Source organism: Salvelinus fontinalis, chromosome 22, assembly GCF_029448725.1.
Source record: "Salvelinus fontinalis isolate EN_2023a chromosome 22, ASM2944872v1, whole genome shotgun sequence".
NCBI lineage: Eukaryota > Metazoa > Chordata > Actinopteri > Salmoniformes > Salmonidae > Salvelinus > Salvelinus fontinalis.
Window position 1 is genome coordinate 2,792,606 of NC_074686.1, and position 12,942 is coordinate 2,805,547.

General features: G+C 46.2%; 1 protein-coding gene across 1 annotated transcript in view; it reads left to right on the plus strand.

Annotated features, from left to right (window-relative positions):
• Nucleotides 1-12,942, plus strand: part of LOC129819549 (RNA-binding motif, single-stranded-interacting protein 3-like) — a 105,821-nt gene that overhangs the window by 59,999 nt on the left and 32,880 nt on the right. Inside the window, exon 3 of the mRNA XM_055875899.1 lies at nucleotides 2,714-2,871. Within this exon, the coding sequence (XP_055731874.1) occupies nucleotides 2,714-2,871 (158 nt within the window). The remainder of the gene's footprint in view (nucleotides 1-2,713; nucleotides 2,872-12,942) is intronic.

The following is a 12,942-nucleotide window of genomic DNA, read 5'->3' on the forward strand; positions in this document are numbered from 1 at the left end:
TGACCTTAAAAATGAAAGCAAATCGATAGGGCGGGACACGTGAAGTGTGGAGTGGAGGGAGGAATGCGGAGCTGCACAATATACTAGGGAGTAGAGAGGCTCTTTCACCTCACCTTCAATAGGGACCAACACTGTATCGCCAGGGTGCTGCAGTGAATTTGCATGTAAATTGTGTGTCACCCAGTGCATTTGGTGTGCGTAATCTAAAGTACCGCAGAGGGGATGGGGGGGGGGGGGGGGCTCAGAGCTTAGCCAAGGCTTGGGTTTTAATATACATTTGGTGTGCGTCAAAATGTACTGGGACACTTTATGTTAAGTGTCATAACACAGTATTTGTAGGACAATTTTACCTGGCTTTGAGTAGTAGCGATAGTGTATATGCAGTTTAGAAGCACTTACAGTAGCTACTATGGTGTAATTAAAGCAAATGAAATGACATGTCAAAGTATCAAAGCACCTCAGCAAGAGAGTGATATATGGTGAAGGTCTTGACCACCTGATGTTTGTATGAAAACTGTCCCTAAATAACCCCTATTAAACTCCCCAGGTCTGTCCGTCCCTCTCCCTCTCCCTCTCCCTCTCCCTCTCCCTCTCCCTCTCCCTCTCCCTCTCCCTCTCCCTCTCCCTCTCTCTCTCTCTCTCTCTCTCTCTCTCTCTCTCTCTCTCTCTCTCTCTCTCTCTCTCTCTCTCTCTCTCTAATATGCTGTAGCTCGGTAGCGGTGAAGCACATTGTGTGTACTCACTATTCTAGTGATAGAGTGGCTGGCCGTCAGTTCCAGTTAGCCCAGCATGATAATTGGCCTCCCATTGATAGACGCAGGCTCCCTTCACACTCCAGGGGTCTCGGCTCATTGTCGGAAGAGGCGACACACTGCCCGAGAACACTCGAAATTGCACATCAAATCAGCCATGCTTCACGGGCCGGCGCTAACGCGTGGGGTGGGTACCACGCGGAGGGGGGGGGGGGGGGGGGGGGGGGGGGGGGGGCGTGCGTGTGTGTTCTTCCATAGCTCAGTGTGCAGTGTCTCTCCAGGGAGGCTAGGGTTTAACGTGGCTAACTGGAGCTGCTGGTGGCTGTAGTCTCTCTCTCACTCGCTTTTTTCCCCTTCTCTTCCTCTTTCTCCATCACTGCCCAACCCTCTTCTCTCTCTCCGTCACTTCCAGCTCCCCCTCTCTCTTTCTCCCCCTCTATCCCTCTCTCTTTCTCCCCCTCTATCCCTCTCTCTTTCTCCCGCTCTATCCCTCCCTCTTTCTCCCCCTCTCTCTTTCTCCCCCTCTACCCCTCTCTCTTTCTCCCCCTCTATCCCTCTCTCTTTCTCCCGCTCTATCCCTCCCTCTGTCTCCCCCTCTCTCTTTCTCCCCCTCTACCCCTCTCTCTTTCTCCCCCTCTATCCCTCTCTCTTTCTCCCCCTCTATCCCTCTCTCTTTCTCCCGCTCTATCCCTCCCTCTGTCTCCCCCTCTCTCTTTCTCCCCCTCTATCCCTCTCTCTTTCTCCCCCTCTATCCCTCTCTCTTTCTCCCGCTCTATCCCTCCCTCTGTCTCCCCCTCTCTCTTTCTCCCCCTCTACCCCTCTCTCTTTCTCCCCCTCTACCCCTCTCTCTTTCTCCCCCTCTATCCCCCCCTTTCTCCCTCCTTTTCCATCCCTCTTTCTTTCTACTACGCCCACAGGGCCTCCGTTACCCCTCTGTCACCGGGCGCAGCGTCCACAGTATAGAGAGATATATAAATAGGCTGTGAGTGGGGAGCCCTGACTCTCACACCATAAATCCACAGTGGGAGGGACACGAGGGGGGAGGGAGCGAGGGGTGCAGAGACAGAGGAAAGGGATGTAGTGTGTAAAAGAAAATGGGGAGAAATAAGGAATGTATCATGGAAAGGGAGAAATACGCTGTAGTGATGAGGCGGGTTTGTTGACGTACGCAGGGAGAGGGAATTGTTGAACGGTTCAGATGCTGAGTCTCATTAAAACCATCTCACCTGTAGAGGTGCACATTGTTTCGAGAATGCCTCCAGACTCGGGAGTATGAAGTCGGGGAGGAAAATGGCACGCCAACATCTCTCAACACATCATTTTGAGGATGTCCCTTCTATAACAGTTAACCACCAGAAAGGCTATTCTCATGATCCCAGCTCACTCATAACACAGTGATGTTTGCAAACCAGATTAGTACTGTCCTGTATGCCATAGAGGTTTAGGAGCAAACTCACTGACCAGAGTCTTTATCAAAGTCCGGAACGATATACACCGCCACTTTTTTCCTGTCTGTTGGGTTCCATCAAAGATGTGCGAGTTATACTCACATTACTTATCAAAAAATACATTTAGCCCTAACTTCCTCTCTTTAAATTATTCTAATATTTTTTATTTAACCTTTATTTAACTAGGCAAGTCAGCTAAGAACAAATTCTTATTTTCACCGGCCAAACCCAGACGACGCTGGGCCAATTGTACGCCGCCCTATGGGACTCCCAATCACGGCCGGATGTGAAACAGCCTGGATTCGAACCAGGGACTGTAGTGAAGCCTCTTGCACTGAGATGCAGTGCCTTAGACCGCTGCGCTTCTCGGGAGCTCTCTTCTCTCTTCCTGTATCTATGCTCCCTACCCACTCCATGTGAAAGATACCTACATATCACAACCCACACATACATAATGTATGTGTTTTATATACTCAAATATATTCAGCCCTAACCTCTTCTCTCTTCCTGCAGCAGCCCTATGCTCCACCCCTCCACCCCATGGCTCCGCCCAGCCCCAGCCACAACAGCTGCAGTCACGGCGGATCCGAGCAGCTGAGTAAAACTAACCTGTACATCCGAGGCCTGCCCCCAGGGACCACGGACCAGGATCTCATCAAGCTCTGCCAACCGTGAGTGTGGCACACACACGCAGACGTATAGAAACACACACACACACACCTACTCCTACACGCAAACACACACACAGACGTATAGAAGCACACACACCTGCTCCTGCACACACACAGACACACCTGCTCCTACAAACATACACACACACACCTGCTGACACACACACACACATGCGCGTACAGACACACACACGCTCGCACACCTGCTGGTACACACTCACCCTTATTAAAGTTCCCCCAACTGGGAATGTATAGAAACAGACACGGGTAATCATAAAAGCTCTGCCAAGTGTGTGTGTGATACAAAAACACACACATGCGCATGAATGTGCACACACACACACACACCTACACAAAGCTCAATAAAGCCCTAATAAAATGTAGATTGGACTGCCTCCCCCAGGAACCACGGACCAGGACCTTATCAAGCTGCAGCCCACAGCCCACAGACACACACACACACACACACACACACACACACACACACACACACACACACACACACACACACACACACACACACACTAACAGCTTTGTTCAGCTCCAATAAATTCCTCATTAATAAAGACTGCAAATTGTGAAATACAGGCTAAAAGCAAAGTCTGCCGGTTGCGTAACATTTTCTTCGCCATCTTTCCAGAAATATCCCAGTCAAATGCAGCCAATTATTTTATGATCTTTTGGAATCGGAACGCTCTGCCCAGTATTTGGTAATGCTCCTACTATGTCAGAAGTCCCGCATGTCTTGATCTTGACCCATCGAAATTCCATTAGCTAGACAGCAAGACAATGGAGGCACTCAGCGTTTTGACATTGCATGTCTCTTAGCCACATAGCCGGTCCCATTTTGTATAATCTCACTGTAGACCGCGTCCAATAAAACATTCCTTTTGCCGTTTTATTGGAACATTGGACATACACCATTACTGCCTCACTGTCCTCTGGTGGATGCTTCACGTCACTTTCTCCCACACACTCTTCCAGTAGCATTTCTCTCCCCTGTATATTTGCCATTCGCCTTGGTCAAAGGCATTGTCCAAGTGCCCCCAAGGTTGCCCGAGGTCTGCTGTGCCAATGAAAATCCAATGCCAATGAAACTTTAATTAGCCAGCCACTGTTTCAGGCACAGGCGGGTAGGAACGTTTTCACAAAGGTCATCTGGCGCTGAAGTCTGTGACACCCGGGTCCCCCTCTGGTGTTTTTTTTCCCTTCTCCGGTCTGCTGAACCCACACCTCCTCCGCCCATGTCCCACTCACACCCCAACCCGCTCCACCCCACCACAGTGGCATCCTCCCTTGGCCCGTCGCCTTGTCCCCTAGGTTCATGTTAACCTGAAACCTCCGAAATGGGCCTCTGCGGTCTTCAGAAACGTTTTTTGTCCTAGTTTTGTTTTTCAAGCCCCTCGTCGCCCACGTTATTTTCTCTAATCAGTATCATGGAGTTGTCTCACTCTGCATATGTGTGAGTAGCGGTGTTTTCCTCTCGGAGATTCGTCTTGAAAACCCGACCCACCCTAGGCAACAGTGACGAGAGCCTGGTTACAATGCCGGACTCTTTTGACAACTTCAAGAAGGAAGAGAAAAAAATGAGGAGACAGACAACTCTCTGAACAAATCGAGATGTCAGAACGTCGCGATTCGAAACCAAAGTTTGTCGTTGACGCTTACGAGCCACTTGCGAAATGCAGAAACAAAATGCCGTTTGATTTGAGTCCTTGTGTTGTGCTGAGCCGTACTGGTTCCCGAGACAGGGTTCGCGGGGGCCACACGCACTAGACTCCACGTATCTCCAAAGCAAGCAGAGTGCCGCCAACAGATGCATTCCTGAGAGTGTGCCACATCGTAGCTGCTGATTGGAGGTCGTTACACACTGCCTGAGAGATGTTTGGAAACGCAAAAGTTCCCTCAACGACGCAGCAAGCTACACTCTCCCACAAGTCCTCACACTCAACTGCTACAGCTTCCTCTATTACTTCAAACATGGCCAACATAAAAGAGAATCAATAACTGTCACGTTCCTGACCTGTTTTCTGTTGTTTTTGTATGTGTTTAGTTGGTCAGGGCGTGAGTTGGGGTGGGCATTCTATGTTATGTGTTTCTATGTTGGGTTAAATGTGTTGCCTGATATGGTTCTCAATTAGAGGCAGCTGTTTGACGTTTCCTCTAATTGAGAATCATATTAAGGTAGGCTGTTCTCACTGTTTGTTTGTGGGTGATTGTTCCTGTGTCTGTGTCTACCACACGGGACTGTTTCGTTTGTTCGTTCGTTTGGCTAGTCTTTCCTGTTCGTGCGTTCTTCGTGTCTATGTAAGTTCTCAAGTTCAGGTCTGTCTACGTCGTTTTGTTGTTTTGGATTCTATTCAAGTGTATTTCATGTCAGTGTTCGTCTTGTTAAATAAATTCTTTATGTCTGCATACCTCGCTGCGTGTTGGTCCGATCCATGCTCCTCCTCATCAGAGGAGGAGGAATATGACGAACGTTACAATAACAACAATGGCCGCAGAGTTTCTAATAATATGCACCGAGAGCAGTTGGATTTAGGAGTGTGCTTGATCTGTGTTTTATTCAGTTGGCTGGACCTGTAGCTCTCCAGAACCATCAGCCTGATAAATGGGCATGGAGAAGCAGCCAGAGAAGTGGGTTTTGGCTGAACACCCAGAACGAAAGGCATGGATGGAACATTGGCCATTACCATAAGAAAAATGCATGGACAAGTGGGCACGGGGGGCAGGTGGGGTACGGGGGGCAGGTGGGCATGGGGGGCAGGTGGGGTACGGGGACATCAGCGGTTGAGCAGTGCTGGGGTTTGCAGTCCACCATCCAGGAGAGGTAGAGGGGCTGAGGCCGCAGGTTCTTTTGAGGAAAGAGCACATTTTAGAAGGTGCTCCAGAGCTAGACTTAGGGCCCGCACTTGGAATAACAGGGGCATTCATTCTCCCTGCCAGTGGTCCAAATCCATAAATCAAAAAGCCAAGATTGAATGGACCACAGAGCTCTCCTCCCTTCTATCCTCTTCTATTCTTCCCTGCCTACCGTTCTCCCTCCATCCCTCACTTCTGGTTCTCTGCGCCCAATTTCAGCTGTGGACCGGCTACAGCTGTGCCCTCTGTCATGCTGCTCTCCCTAGCGTGGCGCCTGATCAAATGGAGAGAAACCCAAATCAAGAGCTAATCACCGCCAATTGTCCAAATAACCTTTCCCATGTGTGGCGAGGGAAGGAGGGAGGAGTGAGAGGGTAGGAAGGGAGGGGTTGGAGTTCCACACAGCAGAGGAAGGGTTGAACCTGGGACCACCTGTTCCACAGAGCCTCTGCGACCCGAAACGCCACATTATCCCAAACGATTCTGAGGCCCTCTGTTGACACAAGCCGGCCCGGCTAGCAGAGCCTCCCCGATCCCACGGGCTCCTTTTCAACAAACTGCCAAAAGGGAGGAAGTGTGAGAGAAGACACTCCAGTCGGCCCAGCCTCGGCTCTTTCGACTCAGTCATCGATGCCCTGTCCGCCCAAACGCTTTTCGGGGCCCAGCTCTGTCAGAACGGACCGAGATAGCGGCGCTTAACCTCTGAGGTGGCGAGAAAACTGCAGGAATGCCCAGACCGAACTCCTCCCCCACCTCGCCAACAACACGTTGTCGACCAGATGCTCTGGATGTTTCGGGAACAGAAAGAATCACTCTCTCACTTGATCGTACTCTTGTTCCGTCTCTCATTGCCACTTCGCTACAATACCCGGCAACAACACAAATTGTCATGTGCTTTGTGTGGTGACTTTACATGGTAATTTACTTGCCTGGTTCAAACTAACAGTATACAAAATGCCTGTATCCTCCACAACATTGAGCTGGAGAGCAGTTGCTGTGCAGTAGCTGATATGCCTCCAGGCAATCTCCCACATTATTCATCCCCCCCATTACTGCTTAGTTCATTAGGATCCCCATTACAGTCTTCCAACAATATTCACACCCCTTGACTTTTCCACATTTTGTTTTGTTACAGCCTGAATTTATTAGGGATTAAATTGAGATGTTTTTGTCACTGGCCTTCACACAATACGCCGTAATGTCAAAGTGGAAGTATGTTTTTAGTAATTTGTACAAATGAATAAAACATCAATAATTAATCATCCCCTTTGTTATGGCCTAAATAAGTTGAGTAAAAAGTTGCTTAACAAGTCACATAATAAGTTGCATGGGCTGGGTGCAATGATAGTGTTTGACCCGATTTTTGAACAACTACGTATCTGTAAAGTCCCTCAGTCGAGCAGTAAATGTGTTAACACTTTACTTGACATCCAGCGTCATAACACATTACAACAAGATCATAACCATGTCCTAATGTCATAAAATCAAATAAAATTGTATTTGTCACATGCACCGAATACAACAGGTGTAGACTTCACAGTGAAATGTTTACTTACAAGCCCTTAACCAACAATGCTTTAAAAATACAAATAAGTAGATAATGAAATAGATAAGTAAAAAATTGAAGATAGAAAATAAAAGTAACAAATAATTAAACAGCAGGAGTAAAATAACAAGCGAGGCTATATACAGGGGGTACCAGTACAGAGTTAATGTGTGGGGGCACCGGTTAGTTGAGGTAATTGAGGTAATATGTAGGTAGAGTTAAAGTGAATATGTATAGATTATAAACAGAGAGTAGCAGCAGTGTAAAAGAGGGGTCTGGCTAGCCATTTGATTAAATGTTCAGGAATCTTATGGCTTGAGGGTAGAAGCTGTTAAGAAGCCTTTGGACCTCGACTTGGCAATCCGGTACCGCTTGCCGTGCGGTAGCAGAGAGAACAGTCTGACTAGGGTGGCTGGAGTTTTTGACAATTTTTAAGGCCTTCCTCTGACACCGCCTAATATAGAGGTCCTGGATGGCAGGAAGCTTGGCCCCAGTGATGTACTTGGCCGTACGCACTACCCTCTGTAGTGTCTTGTGGTCGGAGGCCGAGCAGATGCCATACCAGGCGGTGATGCAACCAGTCAGGACGCTCTCGATGGTGCAGCTATAGAACCTTTTGAGGATCTGAGGACCCCATGCCTAATCTTTTCAGTATCCTGAGGGGGAATAGGCTTTGTCGTGCCCTCTTCACGATCGTCTTAGTGTGTTTGGACCATGATAGTTACCCTTTAGCTCAGGGCGGTTGTTGCCTGTAATCCATGGCTTCTGGTTAGGGTATGTACGTATGATCACTGTCGGGACGACATCATCAATGCACTTATTGATGAATCCAGTGACTGATGTGGTGTACTCCTCAATGCCGTCGTAAGAATCCCGGAACATATTCCAGTCTGTGCTAGCAAAACAGTCCTGTAGCTTAGCATTAGCTTCATCTGACCACTTTCTTATTGACCGAGTCACTGGTGCTTCCTGCTTTAGTTTTTGCTTGTAAGCAGGAACCAGGAGAATATAATTATGGTCAGATTTGCCAAATGGAGGGCGAGGGAGAGCCTTGTACACATCTCTGTGTGTGGAGTAAAGGTGGTCTAAAGTTTTTTTCCTTCTGGTTGCACATTTAACATGCTGATAGATATGAGATAAAACTGATTTGAGTTTCCCTGCATTAAAGTCCCCGGCCACTAGGAGCGCCGCCTCTGGATGAGCGTTTTCCTGTTTGCTTATGGCCGTATACAGCTCATTGAGTGCGGTTTTAGTGCCAGCATTGGTCTGCGGTGGTATATAGACAGCTAAAATAAACATAGATGTAAGTAAACTCTCTTGGTAAATAGTGTGGTCTGCAGCTTTTCATGAGATACTCTACCTCAGGCAAGCAAAACCTCGAGACTTTCTTAGATTTCTTCTTACAAATATGCATAGGCCGCCGCCGCCCCCAGAGGCCGCTGTTCTATCCTGCCAAAAAAGCTTAAAACCCGCCAGTTGTATGTTAGTCATGTCGTCGTTCAGCCACGACTCGGTGAAACTATAAGATATTCCAGTTTTTAATGTCCCGTTGGTAGGATATACATGCTCGTATTTCGTCTATTTTATTATCGATTGATTGTAAGTTGGCTAATAGGACCGATGGTAAAGGTAGATTACCCTCTCGGTGATGGATCCATACAAGGCACCCGGACCGTCATCCACTATACCTCCGTCTTGAGGGCCTTGTCGGGTGTCTGGAGTAAATCTGTCCCATACGACTCGAAGAAAAAGAAGAATTTCTCCAGTACGGGGTGAGTAATCTCTGCCCTGGACATGGTGACAGAAATATTATGTACAAAATAAGTTACAAATAACACGAAAAAACATACACAAAAGCACAATTGGTTACGGGATCGTAAAACTGTGGCCATCTCCTTTGGCCCCGTTATTACAGCATAACAGCTGATATAACTTGTCATAACCTGTCATAATATGGTCACAACACTGTCATGACCCATATATTTACACCTGTTTTGACATATATTGTGCTATTTTATGGCTAGTTATCACACCTACATAAGAGTGTCAAAAGCCACTTTTATTGAAATCTGTTTTTTCCCTGCCAAGAAGTTTCCTTTCGTTTTAAAGTTATTTTCTTCAGTCCTTTGTTGATATTGTGATGAATTCTTTACAGATTTTTCTTTTTACTGCATATCCTGACCATCCTGTGTCACGTTACTTGGACAAAGAAAATATACTTTATGACACTGTCAAGAAGCATTATGACCATCATAATCATATAAGCCAGATAGGGGATGTACCTGATAGGCCTAATACCAAAGTAAATATCAGCATGTAAAGTAGCTAGTTAGCTGTAAAATTGCCTCAACAAATTGCACTATCAATTTAGGAGTCTACAATCTCACCATGTTCAACCTGCAGATCGATGTGCCCTCCCAGAGTGGAGTCTGACATTCACAACGACAGATATACTTTTGAGGAGATGGGGAAACGTTGCCCATGCTCCGTCAATGGGCCTCACGGTGCATTCTGGGACAAGAAGCGCTCCTTCGATTGTGCTCTAACTCGAAAACCCAACATTAGCACAAATTTCGTCAACAAGAAGTACAACATTACAAATCCTTTCTGAGATGTGAGATAATTAACCTGCTATCTGTAATATCGTATAACTTTGGAATCGTGACATTTCGTAATTCCGAGGAAAATAGGCATGTTTCAAAACATATACACTGGCTTTGAGAATGGATTGCGTGACGATTAGCTTAGCAACTGCCTGACACAGCATGACAACGCGATTGGTCGACAGTCTGCTGGGTGGGACGTTATACGTCCCTTAATTCATTGGATTCCTATCTCCTTTCTATAATATCTCTGGCAAAGGCACCACGCAATTCACCCTGGACTAAAGAGGCAGACAAATAGGAAATATGTGCTAGACCCTTAACGTACACATTTCTCAAGGTAGAAATATCGCAAAAATATGATCAGTGGATCATTCAAGAGAAGACATCCCCCCGACTTATGACATTGGCCAATATTGAAATCTGACATGTATGATAGACATTTTCGCGATCTAAAAGTCGTATTCTTATTAACTTCCAGTGTAGTGAGAGCGACTTTATCTTTACTTCTGCCTGCTTGAATGCCAATAACTCAGATACACATGAAACATGAAATGACCCAGGGAATCGATAGAAAATCACTCAGATATGCACATAAACAATATAACATTCAAAATGGGTGAACCTTTCCTTTAATATGGTCAATTTCAAAAAAATATGTACAGTTTGGACACACCTACTCATTCAAGGGTTTTTCTTTATTTGTACTATTTTCTGCATTGTAAGAATAATAGTGAAGACATCAAAACAATAAAATAACACATTTGAAGAATCTCAAATGTAAAATATATTTTGATTTGTTTAACACTTTTTTGGTTACTACATGATTCCATGTGTGTTATTTCATAGTTTTGATATCTTCACAATTATTATTATTATTATTATTATCTAAATGTTGAAAGTGCGTGGGTGACAAATGGGAACAAAATGGTGCAGTTTGACGCCATGTGGCGGAGAGTGATGCTGGCGCTGGAGATGGGGGTGTGAGTAGGTGGGCAGGAATGGGCAGGAATGATGTTGTGTATGTTTGTGTGCGTCTGTACGCTGTTGTTTGCATGTGTATGCTTTGTATTGTTAAAAAATATATAACAAAGCAAATCTAACAAAAAAAAAGATAAAATGCCACAGGATGCACTGTAATGAATCTAGTTGGGCAGTTATTTAAAAGGCACACTTTTTGGGGCGGCTGGTACCCTAGTGGTGAGAGCTTTGGACTAGTAACCGAAAGGGTGCAAGATCCAATCTCTGAGCCGACAAGGTAAAAATCGTTCTGCCCCTGAACAAGGCAGTTAACCCACTGTTCCTAGGCTGTAACTGTGAATAAGAATTTGTTCTTAACTGACTTGCCTAGTTAAATAAAGGTAAACAATAATAATAATAATTGTCTTCACCAGCATCTGTTTCCTACCTCTCCTTAGCATTAGGCATTTGTTTTAGAGTATTCGAGATGGGAACTAATGGAGAAAGCCGGGGCTTGTAGTGCTTCTTTAGCTGTGACACGTGTAGATTGGGGAGTGATGGGTGAGAAAAAAAATATATATTTTAAATTCAGGCTGTAACTCAACAAATTTTGGAATATATCAAGGGGTATGAATATTTTCTGAAGGAACTGAATGTCTGTTTGAAGTGTACGCAAATAGATTATACAAACGGTCAGGCATTTTCAACACACAGAGCAGAAGAGTAGACCGTTTCTCCTCGACCATGAAACACTATCGTGTATGTTGCTGATGTTCGTTCGGTGTGTGCAGTTAAGGGCAAGGCGTGCTGCCTTGTTTTGAGCCAGCTGCATCTTTGCTAGGTCTTACTTCGCTGACCCTGACCATAATACTGTACAGTGCAGTCGGGGAAAGTATTCAGACCCCTTGACCTTTTCCACATTTTGTTACCACCTTCTTTTAAAATGGATTAAAAACAACTATCTACACACAATACCCCATAATGACAAAGCAGAAATCGAAAATGTTCTAAATGTATTAAAATACAACACTGAAATATTACATTTACATAAGGATTCAGACCCTTTACTCAGTACTTTGTTGAAGCACCTTTGGCAGCCATTACAGCCTCGAGTCTTCTTGGGTATGATGCTACAAGCTTGGCACACCTGTATTTGGGGAGTTTCTACCAATCTTCTTTGCAGATCCTCTCAAGCTCTGTCAGGTTGGAAGGGGAGCGTTACTGCACAGCCATTTTCAGGTCACTCCAGAGATGTTCGATCGGGTTCAAGTCTGGGCTCTGGCTCGGTCACTCAAGGATATTCAGAGACTTGTCCTGAAGCCACTCTTGCGCTGTCTTGGCTGTGTGCTTAAGGTCGTTGTCCTGTTGGATGGTGAACCTTTGACCCAGTCTGAGGTCCTGAGTGCTTTGGAGCAGGTTTCATCAAGGATCTCTGTGTACTTTGCTCCGTTCATCTTTCCCTCGATCCTGACTAGTGTCCAAGTCCCTGCCACTGAAAAACATCCCCACAGTATGATGCTGCCACCACCATGCTTCACCGTAGGGATGGTGACAGGTTTCCTCCAGATGTGACGCTTGGCAGTCAGGTCAAAGAGTTCAATCTTGGTTTCATCAGACCAGAGAATCTTGCTTCTCATGGTCTGAGAGTCCTTAAGGTGCCTTTTGGCAAACTCCAAGTGGGCTGTCATGTGCCTTTTACTGAGGAGTGGCTTTCGTCCGGCCACTCTACCATAAAGGCCTGATTGGTGGAGTGCTGCAGGGATGGTTGTCCTTCTGGAAGGTTCTCCCATCTCCACAGAAGAACTCTGGAGCTCTGCCAGAGTGACCATCGGGTTCTTGGTTACCTCCCTGACCAAGGCCCTTCTCCTCCGATTGCTCAGTTTGGCCGGGCGGACAGCTCAAGGAAGAGTCTTGGTTGTTCCAAGCTTCTTCCATTTAAGAATGATGGAGACCACTGTGTTCTTAGGGATCTTCAATGCTGCAGAAATGTTGTGGTACCCTTCCCCAGAGCTGTGCCTCGACACAATCCTGTCTCTGAGCTCTACGGACAATTCCTTCGACCTCATGGCTTGGTTTTTGCTCTGACATTCACTGTCAGCG